Below are 23,056 nucleotides of genomic sequence, written 5' to 3' on the forward strand. Positions count from 1 at the left end.
TTGAAGCCTTGCTCTCAGTGTGGCCGTGGAGGCTGCACCACCTGGGAGCTTGTTAGAATGTCGGAATCGTGGGCTCCGCCCAGATCTACGGGATCAGAGCGTGCATTTTAACAAGATCCCCAGGTGATTCGCATGTACACTCAAGCGGGAGGGAGAAGCTCGGCTTCAAGGAACGCGGGGAGTCGACAACTTAGCAGGTCTCCTGGTTCCCTGGCTGGGAAGTACAAAAATCGGCCTGCTTGTTCCGACAAACGAACGAAATCTTGCTGCGCATTAATCTGTCTTAACTGCTGTTCACCACCACGTTGTGCAGGCAAATTCAATCAGTAAGAAGAAAGCATCACAGGAAGATGACGCTGCATCGGGGAATATAAAGGAAGGTAGGTGCAGTGCAGAAGGACAATGGGTTTGCAATCGCCCTGGGTAAGCCTGGCTCCAGCCTCGGAGCTCCAAGCCACTCCTTCCCCCAGTGGAACAGAAGAGAAATAAAGGAAATTTGATTTAGAGAAATAAAGAGGCAGTGAGGAAGAAATTAAAAACATACACCACAAAGAAGCTATGGCAATAGTAACATTGGGAACTTCATTTAGGAATTCTTAAATTTCTGAGGTTTTAAGGAGAGAGGAGGAAGAAAGCACAGGTCCACACTTCTAAAACTAACACGCCGTATGGGATGGGTTTCTTGAATTGTCTTCATTTCTTCATCTAAAGGATATTTATTAACCTCTCATCACGGGCAAGGTCTGTACAGAGTTGTGGTCACGTGCATGGCACAAAGTGGGCCAGAGTATGTTAGCATCTACCTCTCCCTGAGGTGACAGGCTGTGGCCCAAGGTTTGCTGTCAAGTCACGTCAGGCTTTGGGAAATCTTCTCATTATGTATTTTGATTCTGCCCTTTCTCTTGAGAGTTTATGGTGCGACCGAAGCGTACTGGGGGGCCAGGGCTTTGAAAGTTGTCTTCCCAAAAGTGGCCCCGCTCAGCAATCTGTGATTGCACCGTGGAGGAGAAGAGGGCTGTGTGGGAGTAAATCAGTCACATGGGCTTACACTCAACACCCTCAGGGTGTGTCTACGCCATCCTCGCAGTGAGCCTTGTTCTATTGGAGCTTCCCCCTTCGTAAAGAGAGTTTGAATGATTACCCCATGGGACTGGGAGTCAGCCAGAGGAGCTGATCATTCATTTCGTTCTGTGATTTAACAGGCTTCTGTTCTGGGCACTGGCTGTTTCGGCGATGCGGGGGATGGCAGGACCTCCTGTGGGTCACTGCTTGTGGGCACCGTGACACTAGGCTAATGCGAGTCCCACTGTGGGCACTTTCTAAATGCTTTATTGGGACTCAGTTCTCATCTAACTCTCCTCTGTCTGTTCGTGAACTTCAAATGGTCTGTGATGTGAAAAGTGATGCTTCTGGGGCACCTCTCCCCTGAACTCTCAGGCTGGAAGTGGCCGAGGCCTTGGCCTTGGCCTCCTGGGTCTCAGACACTTGTGTTTCTGCACAGCAGGTTCCAGAAGGTTCCCCTGAGTTTGCATCAAGCCTGGGCCCCGGTGGAGGCGAGGAGCTCCAAAGGCAGCTCCAGGCCAGCAGCGCGGGTGCGCGTCCCACTTGACAGCACCCAGCGAGCCCCTTCCAGGAAGGCTCCTCCAAGGAGCAGGGCTGGACTGACACTGTGTTTGTTTATCTGAGACATTTCACAGCATATTCTCCTTAAGCTTGACAGCTTGTTTACAATGGGTTTCTGCCGGAGGGCAGTTTCCAAGTGCCGTCAGCTTCTGAATTACGGCTCTTGCCAGGGCCGCTCAGTACAGCATTTATCTGGGAAGGCGTTAGTCTAGATTCAATAACCTATTGCTGAGCTGAGGCCGCTCTGTGTTTTTCACACCAAAGGAGAGAGACGCCTTTCTTTCCCTCCAGCTGCTCTGCATTTTACAGAGAGGGCTGGCGGGCATTGCGAGGGGCAGGGCACAGCAGCCAGAGGAAGAAAACCCGTGCCTGTGCCGGGTGCTCTGATGTCTGTTCAAGTTATCCCACCTCAGCCCCACGATAGACCATTGACTCAGGGGTTAGCAATCGTTTCCTCAAATTTTTGCATAAGGAGAAGGATGACCAGAGAGGTTAGGTACCCGTTTGAAGTTACACAGCTATGAGGATGCTAAATCTTGGCTTTAAATACAGAGCCTTTGGATTCTGAATGCACGTGTTTTTTACCAGCACCACTGCCTCTTGGAAACATTTTGGGAATGAAGTATGTTAACAGTCCCCTGAAAGAGCCATTCCAGGTGCCTTCTGCATCCAAACCTTCCTTTCACCTGAGATGAGAGATGAAACAGGATCACATCCATTTTCCTCTAGGTAATCTCTTTTTTCCTTTTCTTCCTTCTGCCTACCCACCTCTTTTCTTCTTTCTTGTTAAGTAAGTGTATACTTTACAAAGCAGGTTTTCAAAAAGGCTTTAAGTTGGTTTGAAAGTCCAGCATTTAAGCCTTCATCTCCACCCATCCTTCATCTTAGGAACTCTTTTAAGAAAAATCATAGACTAGCAAACCTCTAAAAATAAAATGGTAAAAACTTAGACTTAAGATTTTCCAAAGTGCCTTCCATGTACGCTTTCACTTAAGTGTCTTAAGGCCAGGGGACATTGGTAGGATGGATATTACTATCATCCCCACTTTACAGATGAGGACACTGAGGCTCAGAGAAGCGAAATGACTTTCCCAAGGAGGTGCAGCTGACAAGGAGTTAGACAGTGGTAAACACACAATTTAATTTCTTATTTATAACCCTCTTCCCATCACAGTGTTCTTGTGACTTCTGAGTCAGCCTCGTTGCTTGATTCACAATGAATCAGGACACACTTTGGAAGCATAGATGTTTAAAGGAGGCAATAATAGCTTTGCTTGGGGGCTTCATTAGGCTGTGGACAGAATGTCTAAATTAATCAAAGGACTCAGATAAAATTTGCAAACATTGGAATGCTCCTTATTTACCAAGGCTCAAGTCACGCCCCTCTTACGGAGATTGAAGTGTGTCCCCCCACTTACGGTCTGAACACTCTGACCTGAGAGGAGGCACAGAGATGAAGGAGAGGGAGATGAGATGAGCAGGGGGTTGTGCTCAGCGTGGCAGGAATGGCAGCTGTTGGCATAGGGTTTGGGAGACAGAGCAAGGGAGCAAGTGTGAGCACTGGAAGCTTCCACGTGCAGACACCGTGCTGTGGGATATGGGAATGTACAGTCTAGACAGGAAATGCCTATTGAATAACAATGGAACGTGCTCAGATTAGAGATGAGCAGCCACAAGAGTCATGCCAGGAAGCAGGGGCCCGGCGTCTGAAAACATTCTAGAGGGCAGCGACGTTCCTCCCTGCAGGTCTCAAAGGGCGACACCAGGAGAGAGCAAATGCTGCACTTTGTGGGTGCTGCTAACTGGTGCCCGAGCAGTCTTGAAGTTATACACAAAAAACCCCAGAGGTGTTTAACATTTTCCTCATATACAGCAGGAGGACTTATTGGGAAACGGTTTTTCTTTGGTGGCAGCTTCTCAGCTAGATAAATGAGTGTTTTTATGGGCAGTGCAGTCAATATCCCAACGCAGAATAATCAGCAGGTGAAGTGAAGCTCCACGTCCAACAAAGACTTGGTGCAGGGTCGGGACGAAAGAGGGAAATGACCAGCAGGAGGATTCGTGATCCGTGCAGGCAGTGACAGCCACGGGGGCCAAGCACATCATTTGTCACACCCTCCGATCCCAGCAAAAGTGAGGAGTGTAAATGAGAGAAAGGAATCGCCAGGGCCCCTAACAGATGGAGTCCCAGGCTAGTAGAGGAGAGGGGCGTCCAGGGTGTATGTCTTTAATGAACTTCATGTGCTCTTCCCAGCAGTACACACGCGCACACGCACGTGCACACATACACTCTCACACTCACAGGCAGTAGTAAACCAAACCACACACTCTTGCCAGCATCTGCAGGTCTGTCTGCTACCGGGCAGGTGAGATGTGCTACAGACAAGAGGGGCGGCTGTGCAGGCCGTGGGGCTGCCGCTCCAGCTACCCTGAACCCCCGGGCCCTGGGCCATACTTACTAGTGTCCAAAAGAGGTAAATAGTGAAGAGTGCAACAGTGAGTGCAATCAGTCCGACGGCTTCGAGCCGACTGCTAAAGTGCAGGTGGTCCACGGCGCCCCGCAGGCAGAGCCAGCCCGAGATGGTGGCCAGCGGAGTTATAAACAGGAAGCACACCATGTCTCCGAACAGAGTCCGCTTCTCGTGCTGGGGGCCTGGGTTTCTGAGCCACTGCCAGGGGAAGGGAGAGAGAGAAAAGAAAGGACAAGGTTAAATGCCAGGGAGGTGTGGGGACATGCTACTCTGAGGTTGTCTTTGTCTTCAGAATCTGGAAAAAGGTGCTTCTGCCCTGTTCTGAGATCACAAGGAAGTATTAAGGCGTCATTCCCATGTCCTAACCCCTAAATAATAGTGTTTATGATGATAATAATAACAATAAAAAATAATAAAAGCATCCTTGCTGTAGATGGCCTGCTGGTTTTGAAAAGAGTTCGGTGGTTATTATTGCGAACCACAGTGACCCTGTGTGGCGGGCAGAGACGATGTTATTTTTGGAAGGTGACAGCTCAGGTGCAGGAAGAGCTGTCCCATGGCCAGAGCCTTCCAGTGCCTTGACCCTGGGGATGTGTGCGGGGACAGGTTAGCTCAGCAGGCCCGGGTGCGCAAATCCAGCACATTCCCAAGAAAGCCCTGTTTTTAAGATGAGCTTCTAAGAGATGAGCTCTGAGTCCTTGTAACAGTCTGCCTGGTAAGCGTCTTCTGCATGCCCGAGGCCTTGGGCACGTGGTACCAGCGTCAGCAGCTAGTTTATGCCAACAGTGTGATTTACGCAGAACGCCTCGGTTTGCTCTCAGGGCTGGGGCCTGAGTAGCTGAGGTCAGTCACGTGGTACGAATGCCTATGTGACTGACCCCAGTCATCCCTGGACACCAAGGCTCGGGTGAGTGTCCCTGATTGATCAGCTTGACAGATGTCACAGATTGTTGCTGGAAAAAGCAAGCACATCTGTGTGGCTTTATTGGGAGGGCACATCTGGGAGCTTGTGGCTAGTTTCTCCTGGACGTTGTCCAATGCCCCTCTTCCCTCTGTTGCTTTTAACTGGTATCCCTTTTTGTAATAATCGCTAACCATGAGTGTAAGAGCTTTGCTGGGTCTTGTGAGTCAGTCGTTGAGCCTGACAGTCGTCTTGCCCGCACCCTCCATGAACTCTGTAATGCTCCCTCCCTTATGTTTTAGGGCCCTGAACCTCCTACTTGGAAGTGACTCTGACATCTTAATTGTGCTGCCATCTCGACTGAACCAGCTCCCAGAAAGGTGGGAAAAACGTTGTGCTTTTTGAGAGACTAGAGATGAGAATTCCTGCAGGACAGGGAACAGGTTGTTGTCCTCCCACTTGGGGAATTGCTGAACGTCTGCTGAAATGTTTTGCGTGAGCCAGGAGACGTCATGCTTACATATTGGTGTCAGTGCTTACTGGTAATGAGGTCTGGTGCTGTTTTCTTGGATTACAGCAGAAACGTGCGCCCAAATAATTTGGTATTCTCTTCTCACTATCCCATGTAATAATGACAGAGGCCAAGGAGCCCAGGGAAAGAATGAGGTCACACACAGGTGATGGGGTGAGGTGGGAGAGACACTGGTTGGCCGTCTTCCATTTCATCCTGGGGACTGGCGGTGCTGTGTGCTTGTCCCCAAGTGGGAGCGCTATGGGCTGCTGGGCAGATGCCCTGAGGGGCCAGAGTAGCAATTCCCACAAAACTATTGTGGGAGGGAAGGGGCCATGACATGGTGGACAAGAGTAGGTGGAACTGACTGGAGAGAGACTGAAGGCCATGCTCAAGGTCAGGCACAAGAGACAGAAGAGATGCAAAGAGGGCGAGCCAGCTGAGGAAGCAGCTGTGCAAGGGCCAGCCAAAGCCTTCAGGAGCGAGCACAAGGGATGGGAGGTCAGAGGCACAGAAGACGGTTTTCTGGGAGGTGCCCTTCCTTGACTGCGCGCCTGAGGCAAATAGTAAATGACCTGGAACCCTAACATACCACTTTCCAATGATAGCCCACCTTAAAAATGGGCTGCGATGCTGAAAGAAGTCAACCCAGCTCAAAAATGGACCCGAACAAATATTGAAAAATAAATAATGGGAAGTCAACCAGCCCATGAATGTTAAACACAGTATTATAAAACTTTAATATAAATACCAGAACGATCAAGTGCAAACAATATTAACCCTGCTACGTGTAGTCACGCTATGTCAGACATCTCAGCAGCTTCAAAGAGATTCAAAGAGCTCTTACTAATTAACATTTTCTTGCTTAATTTCGCCAAGAAACAGAGAGTAGAAACCAGGCATTTTTATCCTAACTTTACAGAGGCTCAGCAGATAAACCAAGTGACACTGAGAAGAGGCTCGGGCTCTCTCTTGTTCAGATGTCCTAGCAGTAAAGTATTTGAAAACTAAAATTGCAAGAATTCAGAAACCCAGATTCTTAAATAAGGGTGCGGACCTTGCAGCACCCCGACTCCCCTGGCAGGTTAGATTCTCCCTGGAAGCAGATCTGGGAGCCTGACCCACTTTTCCTGTGCCCCGACTTGGTGGAACACAGTAGGTTCTCAGTTAATACGCGACAGATGTGCAATGACAAGCTGACCTCGGTTTCTGTCCCTTGAGAATTCTGAATACATTTTATTAAAACTAACTTAGCAGGGGGAGGATAATAGCTCAGTGCAGAGCACATGCTTAGCATGCCCGAGGGACAGATTAGGAGTTAGGGATTAACAGATATACATTACTATATATAAAACAGATAAACAACAAGGACCTACTGTATAGCACAGGGAACTATATTCAATTTCTCATAATGAGCTGTAGTGGAAAAGAATCCAAAAATATATGCATATATATATATATATACATATGTATATGTATAACTATCACTTTGCTGTACACATGAAACTAATTGTAAATCAACTACACTTCAATAAAAAATAAGAATGAAAAATTAAAAAATAAAAATAAATAAAAGGAACAAAGAAAAGCCTCTTTAAAAAAAAATAAACTTAGCATTTTATATATCTACATGGCCCCTAACATTTCTCCATGAAAGACTCAGGAATGGAAGGAGGGAAAGACGGATCCCTACTGAGCTGTCTGATGTGAACTAAATTGCAGGGGCAAACCAGAAATTACTAAGCGTGTTCCCTAGTTTCCTCTTTTCTAATTGTTCTTTGATCTTCTGTATTCCTCAAAAACTTCCAGGCCATTTCACACGTCTGTGATCACACAATACCTGGATTCCACACCTTATTAACACTACACATACTTTTTTGGCTCAGTTTATTCTTTGGGTTGTTTGCTGCTGGGTCATATTCATATTTAGGTATGAAGTTCTTCAAACAGGTTCTATGATGTTAAAATCTGTGACTTCTTCAGAATGCTAAGTATTGTTTATCTCTTACACAAATCAGGTGCCATGAATAAGATGGGGCAATATCTGGTGCTGAGAAAAAAATTGCCCTGTGCCTTGGGAAGGACCTCTGCCAACGTAGCCACGTAGGTTGATGTAGGATATTTATATACATGGAGTTTCTAACAGAAAACAAGTAGATTTCACCTCAAATTTCCAGCAATAGGGGGTTGTCTAAATACGTTATGGAATTTAGTTAAAACAAACTATCATAAGGTAATTTCAAATGATAATGTACATTTTATTAAAACAAACTACCATAAAGTCATTTCAGATGATAATGTACATTTTATATTTACTGACATGATACACTGCTGAGCAGGAAAGAGTTCTGCTAGACAGAATGAACAGTATGACCCTGTCTGTAGGGATGTATTTGTATACACATGGTCATTTACATTTGCACAGATGCTGTGGATTTACACAGACGAGGCCAGAGGGTATATAGCAAAATAGTCATTACTCTCGGTGGTGGAATCAGAACGGTCTTTAATTTTTTCCTTTTCGTATGTATTTTCTTGTTTTTCTAAAGTGAACATGGATTGCCTCTGTAAATACATATGTAGCTATTAATTATGTACAAAACATCCAGACAGAAAGAAGGAGGGAGAGAGGAGGGAGTTGGGGGAGGGAGGTGTCCAGCTAGTGTGTAGCAAACTACAGCAATAAAATAAACTATACTGAGCTGAGGCTGTGGCAAGCCAGAGCTAGAAACTTGGAGTTTATTGTACAATGTCTCATTGAATCTTCACTGTAACCCTGTGAGGCAGGTGCTGCCTTACCCCTGTTTTACAGATGCAGATACTGGGGAGTGGAGTTTAGTAACTCACCTAAGGGTAGATAGCAAGTGGGTATGAGAGGTGAGATGCGAACCAGCCTCACTTCTCTGTTCCATGCTTTCCATACTTACATTTTCTTTCTGCACCAAATGGCATTTGTGTGTGGGGCGGGGGGCCTGCACAGGCACACACTAGATGTTTTGCGAATTTTCAGCTAGGTGGGGTATGGTAAGTCCTGCTGTTTTATTGGTACATCAGGAAACTGAATGGTTAACTGGCCAGGATGTTATCATGGTAATTTTATAAAATATTAGGCTGCTGTTCTGTTCTGTGTAAATTCCTTTCCTAAATCACAGTGAGGTCCAGTTTCTGGGTGTTTAATCTCAGCTTCATTATCATGCATTTTAGCTTAATTCATCATAGACAAACGGCTGGTCTCAGTTGTTGTTCAGTTCCATCCTTGCTCTTGTGTGCTTTCCGCCTCCCTTACCAGTTCTTGTCACACATGGAATACTATACCTACTCCGCAGTAGCGTCCTTACGTCCCAAACATTCAGAAAAGCACGGGCTGAAGTGGAACAGCAGCTGTGTCTGCAGGTCCATCTTCCCCCTTGACCTGCAGTGCCTTTATCTTTGTATCACTGGCCCCTAGCACGGTCAGCGCTGACACGGGTGAATGAATGACAGCAGCTTATGTTTGCTCGGACCTTACACTATGCTTAGCTCCATCTTATCTACTGCATGTGGTTACTGATCTACTCATCAATAATCTTTGAAAGAGGTACTATTATCATCGCCACCATTTTATAGACAGGGAAACTGAGGCACAAAGAAGTTAAATCACTTGTGGAAGTTTGGCCTTGGCTTTGATCCGTGTAGCTTAGCTCCGAAGACTGTGCTCCTAACTGCTCTATTATATCATTACTCTTAGTTAAAAAAAAAAAAAAGTGGGGGGTGAAGGAGGGGGAGGAGGAGGACTGTACCTTAACCGTTTTTATCAGTGCAAGAAGGAATATTTACTGTCATGCTTCCCCTGGTGCGAAATACCAATTTATTCATCCTGCCGCTCGTGGACAGCTTTTGCAGCTAAAATATCATTCCTGAAGAGTCTTTAGTTTAACCTTAGTCTTCAGCTTCTCCTTGGTGGTTAGCTGTATTTTAAAAGCTGATGTCAGTGATCGAGTGACTAATTTCCTTGGCGTCTTTCACCTGGTAGGCCCACCCATATGGCTGCCAGGGGATCTGTGGGCGGCCCAGGGCACCTTCCTCATTTTGTTCTCTGACCCCATCAGAGACATAAAGCAGACAGAGACGGTGCTATTGAAAGTCCTGGCAGTGAGCTGCCTTTTTATGTGGCGATCTCATTCCAATTACTAACTTGTTGGTGAACCATGAGATTGATCTACTCTTGGAAATAGGTACAAAACCCAATCAACCAACCAAGCAAGCAAGCAACTAAACAAAACAGAAACCTCCAATCAGTGGGGGGTGGGGGGGGAGCCCAAGGCAGCAGGGGGAATTAAAGCAACATTAATCTACCCCCAGCGACACAGCATCATTCACTGGCTATAAACGTGCATCCAAGGTGAGCCAGGCGCGAGTGGTTACTTTCAAGGTGGGTTAGCTGTGGGTTCAGTTTTAATTACAATGTCAATTTGTTAACTCCCTTACTGGTGGGTAGGGGTGAAGGGGGTGCAGTGCTACAGGACATTAGATCCTGCCTCCCAGACTCTGAGTTAATCGGCTTAAAGCCTCAAGGTAGACAGGACATTGTGCAGGTCAGTCTGTACTAGAACCAGATTACACTCTGGTGGCTAATAGCTCTGATCGATTACAACCCTCTCCATGAATCTCCTTAATGAGAAACCATCACGAGAATGACAGAAACCGATAGAAGGGATAATAACTGATAAAACCATAACAAATCTATGCTGTGGGAAAAAAAGGAAAAAGAAGGCATGGTCTCACAATGTTTGCTCACTTGGGTTTATCTGCCTGAGTGTCTCCTGTTAATCTGACACTTGGCAGTTATTCACCCAGCGCTTGTCAAATGCCTGGGGTGGGGCTTATTCTCAAAGCCCAGCACAGCCTACACCAAGCTGCCTTGCTTGCCTGGAGAGCTGCAATGTGAAAGGGGCAATGTGAAGATCAGAAGACAGGTGACAGGTCCTTTGCATGATTTGAAGACAAAACCTGAAAATCATGCATTTCAGCTAACTTGAAACAGCAGAGAACAAAAACAATTACACTCCCGCCAATGTTTTTAATCCCCGAACTCTATAGTCTGTCAGTGAATTTCCAGAATAGCTGAAGTTGCTCAGAAGGAGATTCTGACTCCAGGGGAACCACGGGGATGCTCGCTCCAGGTGTCCATCAAACCAGGCTGGAAGCAATGCACCTCAAACAGAAACTTCACAGATGATTCGCTTGTGACCCTAAATGCCAATCTCCAGCCTCGGCCTCTCTCCAAAGCTCCAGATGTGCACATTCAATGGCCCACTCAACAGCTCTGCTTAAATGACTAATAGACAACTCAAACTTAATCTGTCCAAAACAGAACTCTTGATTTAGCACTGACCTCACAATCTTTTCTGCAAGGTTCCATATCAGTAAATGACAACACTAACCACCTAGTCGCTCAGTCAACCTGTTTCCTTTCTGTGTCTTACCCTGCACATCTAGCCCTTCCAGAAGTCTGGTCAGCACAACCTTCAACGTACACTTGGAACCTGTGCATCTCTCTCTCCATTTCCACTGCCACCATCCCTGAGCCACCATCACCTCCTCCCTGGGAGGCAACAGCCTCCTTGCTCCCACTCTAGTCTAGTTCCAAAATAGAAGTCAGAGGGACCTCGTAAATATATAAATCAGGTCACATTGCTCCTTTGCTTAAAACTCTCCAATGGTTAAAGTCCAAACTCTTTACCTGGGACTACAAGAAGACCTGACCTCATCCCTGCCTTCCCCTGCATGTCTCTTACGACTTCTCCTCCTTCGTTTCCAACTTGACATGTGCCTGTTCCTATACGGGGAACAGGCTTTGCCTGCATTCTTGCACAGTTGATTCCTCCCTATCATCTAGGTCTCAGCTCAGATGGCAACTTCTCACTGAAAACCCTCCTTGTACCTGTGAACATCACCTGGCTGTATTTTCTACAGGGCACATGACACTTTCTGAAATGATGCTGTGTATCTATTGTTTTGATTACTTGTTTATTTCTTGCTCCCTACTTCAGTGGGCACTCCATGCTGGCAGGACTTCATTTTGGTTCATTCTTGTATGCCTCAGTCCAAGAACAGCGCTAGAACATAGTAAATGCTTAATGAAAATGAATGAATAAGCACCCAAGATGCCAGGAGCCCTCACTGGAAATGATCTGCAATATCGGTTTGACTGATTAAATCAAGTGGTAAGGAGAAACTTCGCTGGCAGGCAAACATCAAGTCTTGAACTTCACTGCTTTTAGCCTTCTGGATAGAGAGAGCATTCCTTATGTTACTGCTCCTTTTAGGTTCCCAAGAGAAATATCTACACAGTGTTTTGTTGCTGCAAGGTGAAAAACCTGTAGTTTCTGTTCAAGCTTCTTTTCCTAAGATGTAAATCATCATGGAATACCATCTCTTTTTCCATAGATTATGGAAATAGCATGAGAAATCCAGTACATTATTCAAGGTCCTTTGGACTGTTTTAGTCACAATTACTATCTTTTCTTCTCTAGATAAAAATTACCTTGAAATGTATGAGAAAAAGACAATACCAAATGTCCATTTAAAAATTACACAACCCAAGTTCAACCGAAAAAATGTACTGAGTGCTTTTTTATGTGCAAGATATTTTTATTAAATTTAATAGGTGGTGTTATTATTCCCATTTTGAATTAGGATATTAAGCCCCGGTGAGGTTAAGTGGCTTGTTCAAGGTTGCCTGGTGGAGGAGCCAGTATTTGAAATCTCCAGCCTACTGTTCTTTCCCCTCCTTTCTTCAGCTTGCTTTTGTGCCACATAAAGCCTTGACCCTCATCTTTGTTTGTTCCTACGATGGATGCGGTTGGAGAAGAGTGCTGAGTAGGGATGAAACACAGGCTTGGAAGCAGGAGACAGGACATGGCCCCCTCCTGGTTCACCTCATGCTGTGTGACTTTTATCAAGTTGTCACCTCTCTGGGGGAGTGAAAAATGGGGGGTCTCCCTCAAAGGAGGAGGGAAGGTGCAGCTTTGAGAGGAGTGGTGAAGGACCCTCTCTAGTTGCCTTAAGTTCCCACTGCTGTTCAAAATATCAGGTTCAGGGAACTCTATTCAATATCTTGTAGTAACCTATAATGAAAAAGAATATGAAAACAAATGTATGTATGTATATGTATGACTGAGACATTGTGCTGTACACCAGAAATTGACACACTGTAACTGACTATACTTCAGTTAAAAAAAAAAGCCATCAGGTTTGACCTCAAAGTAGATACATCACCCTTCTGCCCAGCTCTCTCCTGAGCTCCAGGCTGGTGTGTCTGCTGCTTACTAGGGCTCTCTCCATTTGTGTGATAAACATCCCAGACTTCACAAGGTCCATTATGGAACACTGGATTCTCCGCCACCACCCTGACTCTCCCACAAACTGACTTCTCTCCCAGGTGGTCCCACACCAGTAGGGGCCATGCCAGCACCTGGTGTAAACACCTCTGCCCCAGCCTTACTCTCCCCTCCCCCAGACCCTGCTCCCTCTTTCCAATGTGTCAGCGGGTCCTGGAAGTTCTTCTGGAACACATCTTGAGCGTGTTCCCATCTCTGTCTCTCGAGGGCCTCTACTTTTTTCCAGGTTACCCTCATCTCTCACCTGAACCATGTAAGTCGCCTCACTGTTATACTCCCGTTACCCTAGAATCCAGTTTCTATATATAAAGCAGCATGATCATGCCACTTCCCTTGCTTACAATTCCCCAGTGGCTCCCCCTCTCACTGAGTCTAACACCACCTTGTCACGGCCCACCAAGCCTGCGTCACGTGGCCCAGGTGTTTTTACCCCGGGCGCCACAGACCCCAAGGGGTCCAAGGATGGGATTCATGGGATCTGTGATTTTAAGATGGGAAGAAAAAAACCACACCTTTATTTTCACAGCCTCTAATGGAAATTTAGTCTTTCATTGAGCTATGCATAGAGCCTCGGTGGCATGATCAGTACCTCTGACTTTGTCACCACGAGAAATCACAGCTATTTCATATCACGTGACAATGGTTGTATATCTGTTGACAAATTGCCACTTCATAGTTAGTTATTAGATCTATAGAATGTGTTAAAGCAGCATTTATCTTTTATATCACAGCTCTGTCTTTTAAATATTTTGATATCTGTATTATGATGTCATTGGTGTTCTGTGCATTCCTATGTATTTTATCTTATGCCATGAAAAACAGGATTCTGAGAAGAGACGCATAGGCTTCAGCAGACGGCAGGTTAAGCACCTTGACATCTAGCGCCTTTGTTTTTTCCTGCTTCAGAAAAGCGAACTGGCCTGCCTCAGGGCCTTTGCAGTGGCTGTTCCTCCTGCGTGCTGCTCTTCCTTGCACAGCCAGTTCCGTCTTATTGGTTGTGCCTCTGCTCATGTGTCACCTCTTTAGAGAGGCCTTCACAACTCCCACTTTCTCTCACCCCCATTATTCTTTCCCGCAACAGCCTCTTTCTTCCTTCATGACCTTCATCACTATGAGGAGTAAGCTTTCTATTTATTTCTGTGTTTGTTCTGTCTGTCTTCCTAGCAGGTAAGCTCTGTTAGTACACAGCGTGCTTCTGCCCTGTTCACAGTTATATCTGCACTTCCTAAAATATTTAATTTGTACTTGATAAATATTAGTCAAAGAAATAGATAAATGCTTCCCGACCAGAGGATCGCTTTGAGTAGAGACATCAGATGAGTTTAACTGAAAGATCACCCCTCAACCCGACTCTTCTGATCAAATGCAGTCAAGTAATTTTTGCCACAGACACACACTTCGCAGTTGCTCGGACATTCCCAGCTGTGATCTGGCCGAAGCGTCCGTCATACTCAAGGACACCCTGGGGACTTGTGGCGCTCCCTGGAGGACTCAAGCCAATAAGCCAATTAATGGGCTATAATGTGCTCCAGAAATACTGTATTTGTGTCTGGAACATTAGAATTTGGCTTCAGCATTATTTAAACAAACACTCCACACACTCAAACCAATGGTGTGAAATTTTCCAAAGACAGGATTAGCAGCACAGCAGGGTTAGATGGCAAAATAATTTTATATATTCACTTGCAATTTCAGAGATAAGCAAAATGGGAATCATTTCACTCTAATTATTTTAGATCATTGCTGTGCAGAAGTGATCACAGCCAAATGGAGATTGCTTATCTGAAACACGAGAAGATACTGCAGAATTATGTGGCATATGTGATCAGTGTAAAGCCAGAAACATGAGAAGATGAGATAAACAGCCAAGAGAGGATGGAGAGCAAGAAAACAGAAATTTCCAGAAGAAATTGATAAATAAAATGTATAGTGCCAGAAATAAAAATGATTACCTGGCGAGACAGTGGATTCATACCATGTGGTCTGTTATAAACAGGACACATACAGCAGCTCCCAGTCTCCTGAGCGCTGCTTTCTTTTAGCTCTTATGGGGCCCCGGCCCTCCAGCTGGTAGAGTAGCTGGCATCTGACACCCCTTCTGCTGGCCTGCTGTTGGAGCCCAGGTTTCTGAAGCTTTGAATAATTACTGCTAGCAGTAAGACAGGATCATGGGGTAACAGATGCCCGGATGGGGCACCAAGTAAGAGCCCCAGTTGGAACACAGGACAAAAAATGAGAATATGATGAATAACAGGAATAAGGATAATAAATCTCTGTTTTGAGAATTGAGGATGTTTAAAGGAAGAGAGAAGGAGAAATCAAATTGACAGCCAAGACCTCAAAATGGGACCACACTGAAAGATCTGTGTCCCTTGGAGGTAGTGAGAATGTGGGTCTGAAAATTACCCAAGTTGAGTGTAGTGGCAGGGTTTCAACAAAATATGACATGTGTGTAAAATAAAGGACAGAAGAGACTTTCTCACCAGGGCCACATATTCCCAAAGTAAGCAGGAACAGGAACGTTGAGAAAGGGAAGTTTCTGCTAGATGGCCGACTGTGAGAGCAGAGGAACTTCAGATTCCCACTACTTACAGGCCAAAGTTTTGCTGCCAAAAAGTTCCCCAAATATTTAGGGCCTGTCTGACCTTATGGACGTTAGACACATCGGAGCTAGCAACGGATCCATCTGGAATCTCTCAAGGTCCCACTTGAGGCAATGGCTTACGTGCATGAGTTGCTGTATTTGGTAGGACCCTTTATTTTTGTTGGACACTCCCACCCTCATATTTCAAAGGGAGCCCACCAGCATTCTAGTACTTTGGATCATGCTACGCACTCCATGTTCACTTTATCTAAGCTATTCATGATTTTTCAGATCTCAGACATGCCCTTCCTTAGCGTCCTCACATCCCCATGAAACAGTCTCCCTCTTTCTGTCCAGGCCACCCCAGAAACCTGTTTTTATTGCTCCCCTGGACTTTTCAGATATCCTTTATTAGGTAGAGGGCCCAGAATACCAGACTACCAGGTGACAACATGCCGTGGTGTTATATGAGGTAAGGGCGTTGGCTTCCATTTTGTTGGCATTACATCTCTTGATTATGTTCAGTGTTTGTGGACCATTTTGCTACACATCTCACAGGGCTGTCTTCAGGGAAGACACTCTGAAAGGGTAGAGGCAGTAGCTTAGTGACAGGGATCATGACGTCAAGGACTGGCATTTACAGAAGGGCAACCAGGAGAGCGGCTGGATGGACACAGTTGCTCTCTGTGGGAAAGCTCTACTCCAGCCGGAGACACACATGCATTTCTAGCTTGAGTGATCCTGAGACACGTATCCCCATGGCAGAACCAAGCCAACCATGGAAGAACCCAAGTTAGTAACTAGCCCGGTCCAGTATATGTGCATAGCTGAATCACCAGCTCTTCCTTCGAGGCTAGCAAATCATGTCCACTTTTGTGGCACCCACAGAATTATGATGTGGCCTTCTTACAAAAGAGATTTGCAGTGAAGTTCCCCTTACTTTTCATGCTTAAAATATTTTAAGGGTGTAAAAGACGTCTTGGGGAAATCTACATGTTCCCCCGCAGTTTACATAACTGTCTTTCTAGGTCGAGGTCCTTGACCCTGGGTGTAGGGCTTCAGAAAACCTGTATCACTCTTTGTGACTTTAATTGAACGCTGGGTGTCTGGGCATTTCAGGGGAAAGAGTTCAAGGTTTTATCAGATTCTCAAACATATCTGAGGAGAAGCAGTGCTGTTCTAGAACATTTTCCTAAACTGTCTTAAGACACTTTTTGGTCTAGTCTGACTTTCTGAGCTTGGATGGATTTAAGAATATGGGCAGTAGGATTTGATTGTCTTCTGAGAATTCATAATTCCTTCTTAGACCCTGTTTTAAAAAAAAATCAACCTAGGGCACAAAATGTGATATTTAAAAAATTGACTGTGTAGTTGTAGAGCAACAGAATCATGAAAGCAACCAAATTGAGTTAAGGAGCTTGAAGAAAAAAAGGACTTTTGCTGGACAAAGATGGCAAAAATTCAGACAACATAAAAAAAAATCAATGCACAAATGATTTCCACACAATATGAGTTAAAAAAAAACTGAACAGGGTTTCATCACATAAATTGTGATGGGGAAAAGGCAAATCTTTAAGAGGGGAAAAACCATTCACGTCTCTGTGCCAGTTTCCTCCTTTCTAAAGTGCAGAAGGTTGTACCTACAGATAGAACACAAAAGTGCCTGGCACAGGGTTAGGACTCGGTACCTGGCAGTGTCTACGAGTAGGAGTAGTATTTAAAGTAAATAGGATATTGACAGGAAGTCAAAAATAAAATGATGGTGATAGCAAGGAAGGTTAAGGTACATTTTCTATAAATCTGAGACTGGACCCTGCAAACATTTTGTTACGTGAAGGAAACCAGTCACAGAGGACCACATACTGCAGGGTTCCATTGATAGGAAATGTCCCGAATAGGCAAATCCATAGAGAAATAAAAGAGAGTCTTGGTTGCCGGGGCCAGGGGACGGGTGGGGATGGGGATCTGAGGACTGGAGAGTGAAGGCTGAAGTGTGTGAGGTTCCTTTTTGGGGAGCTGGAAAATGTTCTAAAATTGATAGTGATGGTGATTCCACAACTCTGTGAACACACTGAATGTCACTGAGTTGTACACTTCAAATCCGTGAACTGTATGGTATACGACTTGTATCTGAAATGAGGTGTTTTAAAAATCTGAGACTGGAAAACATCTTTGGTAAAAATAATTTGAAGTGTCCTGTAGATTTCCCCGAAGAGTCCCTCTGCTTGCAGGGATTCTGATTTGTAGATATTTCCTTCCGCTTTGCCACGTCTTCATCTAATAGAGTTATTTTTCAGATATAGGTATCTGTCAGGTACGTCTTGCAAACAGCTGAAAATTGTGTGTTTTGATGAACGGATAACTTCTGGGTTTCAACATTAAAGTCATAGCTTTTAAGGAGATGAGCCAGTGTTTAGAAAAATATTAGAGCCATTTTATTACTTTCATCTCTCATGCCTTTTCTTCCATCACCTACCAGCCTTCATGCAAAGAGCTAGCCTTTGGAAGGAGGCAGAGTGCCGGGAGGGGCAGCATAATCTTCTAGGATAGTGAACATTTTCTCTTCATCTCCTGATTTCTGCTTTTATTGATTCTACACAGATATAAGTCCTTAATGCCTATAAATTCTTTTTTACAACTTTCCCGCTGTTGCTACCTGCCAGCTGCATTTCATATATACTAGACTAGCCATTTTTCCTCAGACTCCTAAAAAATTTTGAATTTCACCGTTGATGCCAGCCTTCCATCTCTAACAGCATTGCTTGAAGTGAAGTGATGATAACATAATGAGTAGGAAATATTTCATTTTCTTCTTTTAATCTGACCTCAATCTTCACAAACAGACCTGAACACATTTTCATCAGTGGCACACCTAAGAATTAACCCTGTTTTTCAGTATTCTAAATTAAAAGCTTCAAAAGCATTTTCCCCCCTCTCTCATGTTATACACACACAAACATAACTTTCCTCTCATATATCCATAATGGTGTAAACATATATCCCCAGCTCTGTGATAATGGATGGCAAGAAACGGTTTTTTCCCAGACAATCTCATGGGGTCCCCATCTCTTCACAAATGAAGGCAGGCAGTGATGAGGCCCCACACGGGAAGATACAGTCAGTGAACAACAGAGGAGGAATGCAAAGCCATAAGACCCGGTAGGGTCTTTCTTTTCTTTCCCCAAATCTGTTGCACCTGTCAAGAATGTCCAGCAAAGAACTGAGCAATTCTATAAATAATTCAAGAGAAAAACCTATGTTTTCCTTCATGAGTGGGAAAACCAGTTCTACCAATCTAATTAGCTAGATGCCGGTCTTCAAAGGAATTCATCTCACAAGTGTGTACAGCCATATTATGAGGGATGAACCTTCACGACCTGTTCCTGAAAGGAGGGAGAAGGCTTGGAAACATTTGGAGTTCATCAGGCTTTGTCATAACATCTCTCCCTTAGGAGAGATCTCAGAAGAAATGGATGACATAACAATTTACTGAAATAAAGACTCAAATGCAGAGGCAGAGTAACTAGATTAAAAGGAAAAGAGAAAAGGTATGTCAAGTCCCTTGGAAACGAAGAATGACTTTTCTGGCTTCTAGTAGGGAGGTGTACCTAAGAGCTTTGGTTCCCAACTAGACTCGGGCATCAGAGGCACAGAGGAGGAATGCCGTTCCACCATCCCAGCACTCAATCTGGCACAGTGCGGTTTTTTCCCCTTTATTTTTTAGAGCAGTTTTAAATTCACAGCAGAATTGAGTGGAGACTACAGAGAGTTCCCCTTATACCCTCTGCCTCCCCCATTATCAACACCCTCCCCCGACAGTGGTCTATTTGTTAGGATCGATGGACCTACATTGACATGATATGATCACCCAAAGTACGCAGTTTACATTGGGGTTCACTCTGGGTGCACATTGTGTGGGTTTGGACAAATAATGCTATGTAGCCACCACTGTGGTATCATACAGCATAGGTTCACTGCCCTAAAAATCCTCTCTGCTCTACCTGTTCAACCCTCCTTCCTCACTGACAGCCCTGGATTTAATAGACGAAGTCAACATCCAGAGGAGATCAGGGCTTCAATCCACTTTTTTCATTCTCCCCTTTCTGCAGCACATTAGTTCCTTAGAAAGGCTGGTTGTTGGTAAGGAAGCCCTCGTTCTGTGCGTGCTTGTGCCCGGGTGTGTCAGTGAGCGAGGGAGAGAAAGTAGCCTTGAGCCAGGAAGGAAGAAGCCAGGTGTGGTGGGAAGTGCATGGACTCAGGGGCCAGAGGGACTTGGATTCTTCTCCTGCCTTCTCCACTTACTAGCCCTGTGGCCGAAGGTATTTAAGATCTCTGAACAACGACAATATCTCAGAGTCTCAGCTTACTCATCTACAAAGTGGGATAGTGTCTGTTAGGGATACCTGAGGCATTCAAAGGAAATGGTTACATAATGTGTATAGCATGTCATATTTTCCCTTTGCCCAGAAATGGTTAAATAATTTAAGAAGAAAACACTCTGGGGTGTGAACATCTTAAGGATAAAAATAGATGGGCTCCAAGTGAAATTAGTGAACGCCACTGGATCGGAGTGTCATGTCAAGATCTATGCCTAGTCTAGAAAACGAAGTTCTCACCACAGATGAGCAAAGCAGGGTGTTATTCAGTGAACAAGTGACCACTGATCTCCCACTGCCTAACTGAAGATACTTCTCCACTTTGCTCATTCAAATATAATTGTCCATTAGGCAGCATTTAACCATAATCATGTACTGCACACCGTATTTCACACCATTATTTGTTTAAAAATGTGTAGTCTTTCTCCAGAGTTAAAAGTGTCAGGTGTTGACACTTAAAACTGAGAAGGCAAGAGGAGGGCAGGTAGAGGCCCTCAGCAGGGAGTTTTATGCATATTCTGAGATTCTCTGCATCTGAAGTCTGCACCAGGCCTTATGCAATTTACGTCTCCCTTCAGTTCAACCTGGTGCCTTCTACGTGCACGGGGCAGTTCCCGCTAGCGAGCCGTGCCTTGTTATTTCGGCAGGACTCAGGAGAGAGATGATTACCGGACGCAATCATTCGGTGACATTTCATTGCTTCTCCATCAGACTCCACTTTACAAAGCTCTCTTACCAGCTGCCCAGGGACACTTTCACCTCCGCCTCCCCCACTCGCTGAATGCCCACGCTGATGTCTAAATGTCGGCCTTTCAAAGACGTGGACCCCTTGGTGGCCAGCCCTGCCTGTACTAGCTGTCCTCACGTTTGGAGTTAGCTCAGAGAGTCCAGAATCTTTCAGGATTATCTGTCTCATGTTGTCCCACTTCTTGTTCTTGGCCCGATGTGCCTAAGGAAAACCTGGCTGAATTGTCTCCTGTATTTAGACTATGTGAGGATGAGTTAGTGGAGGGGACAGACCTTTTCTCCATATCTCCTCAAGAGGCCATTCTTTGAAAGGCATATTACTCACAAAACGGTAGCATTCGTTATTTCTAGGTGGAGGATACACACCTGTTTGATATAGTATTCTTTGCCCTCTGTATTTTTTAAAACAGAGTAATTAAAATTAGAAAGTTGTGTGAAACACTTCTTGGTGTTTTACACCTTTGTGCCTCGGCTCCTGGAGGTCCTCAGATGGGGAGAGGCAGAGGGCAGCCACTAGGACCCAGAAACGGCCTCTTGACAATGTGAATTCTAATTCGTATTTCAGCCCAAGTTTACTGCAAGTATGAATACAATTCAAAACAATAGAATTGGTCATGTCATTCTCTTTATGCCTAGAACAGGATTTCCCCTCCAAATCAGTCTTTTCCCAGCAGTGGTTGGGCTGAAAACCCCGGCACCAGGCAGTTAGCTCCCTTCCATCTGGCATGGCCATGTGAACACTTCGGTTGGCTTGCTTTTTTAATGAAGCGACTTTTAATGAAGCAAGCTGTGAATTTAATAGATACCTTACAACAGCTTCTTTGTCACTAAGCTTTAAGTAATGAAGCAACTGCCAAATTAGCCACCAGAACCAAGAGAAAAATCCCAGGCTGAACACCTGCAGGATCAGGGACTGCTGGACTTCAGTCAGCAGGCAGGTCATCTCAACTGTTGGACCAAGGCCACCAGTCCATGTGGTAGCTGCTGGCCTGCTCAGCAACCTTATGGGAGGTGAAGGAAGTGTTTGGCCAACACTAAGGCACGTGGCAGCGCAAGGTACTTCTCACCACTGTCCATGCTAGTCACCTGTCTCTTGGTGGTTCATATTTCATGGGGTTTTGAACCAGCCATTTCAGCTCACTTACAATGAGGAGTGAAGTCATTAGGTTTAGTCTTTGCTACCCTGGAAGAAAGGTATTGGTAGGAATAAACCACATGGCATTAGAGGACTCTTTTAAAGGTGGGAGAAATCACCCTGTTCTAGAATTTTAAATGTAAATAGTAGGCATGTAACGCAAGAGGGTAAAGAGGGCTGGATGGGTGTAAGCAAAAAAAAAGTTTTTTGAATGCCTTCAGGTGAGACATGCGCACGCCAGTCCCCCCCCCCTCCGGGGGGGGGTTGGAAGAAATGGAGCCCGCGCGTCCCACCTGAAAGCACCCAAATGTAAAAGCAGGTTAATTCAATAAAGCACACCGTGTGCCTGAATGAGGGTGCCAGTCCGCTAGTTCTGCTGTTTCACTGGTGAGGAGGCCGGTGCTGTAAGAGGAATGATTTGTTTGGGTTCTCACCGAGATGGCTGGCAGCCAGCTGGTTGTCCCACGGTTGTGGGACAGCAGCCCCAGCAGCGACAGTGAGCCCTGCGTGGAGAAGTCACTGGCACAGATTTCACTCGGTGGGAGGGCCTGTTGTGTTCTCCATAAAACAGACTTGAAGTCTCTCCATGTACTCCCTTTCTGGTATGTAATCTTTCCTTTGTCCTTCATGCTACAAGTCCTGACTCTGCTTTGGCGAGGCCCCGGCCTGGAGCAGGTGGGACTGCTGAGATGGAAGAACTGAGACAGACCTGGCAAGAGGGGGCCTGATCAGCCCGGGGGACTGAGGGGTGGGAGCCTCTCCTCACTGGTTACAGGACATACTGGGCTGCCATGACTTAAAACCTGATTGAGGACTGGTGACTGGATGGGAGCTAGGATTTGCCAGAATCATGGCATTTGTGTGGCTCAAAGCAGTGGTGCTAGTTTGTATTATGTAAGCCCTTGTTTGTGTCTGTCTTGAACTGTAAGGGCAACGGGTCAGTTTCTTTGATTTACAACCACAGGCCCCAAATGCGATATATGGTTGGCAATGGTGGGGCAGTTCTCCACTCATCCATTTATTGAATGAACAGAGGCTCTGTGACTGCCTATCACAGGCTGAGATTCTGGTCCCTCCACCTTGCTTGTTGGCAACGCTCACAAGTTGGAAAGAAGAGGGGAGCTTGCCTGCCTTCCTTGGGGGGAGTGGGTGGTCCTTGTGCCCGGGAAGCTCCTCGAATCAGTTTATATCCTCTATGATGTCATCCCCTAGTTATCCCAATGCTAGAAGGATTTGCCAAGGAAAATGAATATTCTGAAACCAAAAGCTCAGGTTTTTGCTTAAACGAATACATTAAAAATCACAACAAAGCAAATCCCAGTACAA

The 23,056-nt window shown here is 45.4% G+C and overlaps 1 protein-coding gene across 2 annotated transcripts in view; it reads right to left on the reverse strand.

Annotated features, from left to right (window-relative positions):
* Positions 1-23,056, reverse strand: part of MARCHF3 (membrane associated ring-CH-type finger 3) — a 130,181-nt gene that overhangs the window by 2,840 nt on the left and 104,285 nt on the right. For both annotated transcript variants that reach the window (XM_045507777.2, XM_010971559.3), the window contains one exon: positions 4,083-4,292. In XM_045507777.2, the coding sequence (XP_045363733.1) occupies positions 4,083-4,292 (210 nt within the window). The remainder of the gene's footprint in view (positions 1-4,082; positions 4,293-23,056) is intronic.

The sequence above is a fragment of the Camelus bactrianus genome, chromosome 3 (genome assembly GCF_048773025.1).
Source record: "Camelus bactrianus isolate YW-2024 breed Bactrian camel chromosome 3, ASM4877302v1, whole genome shotgun sequence".
NCBI classification, from domain to species: Eukaryota; Metazoa; Chordata; class Mammalia; order Artiodactyla; family Camelidae; genus Camelus; species Camelus bactrianus.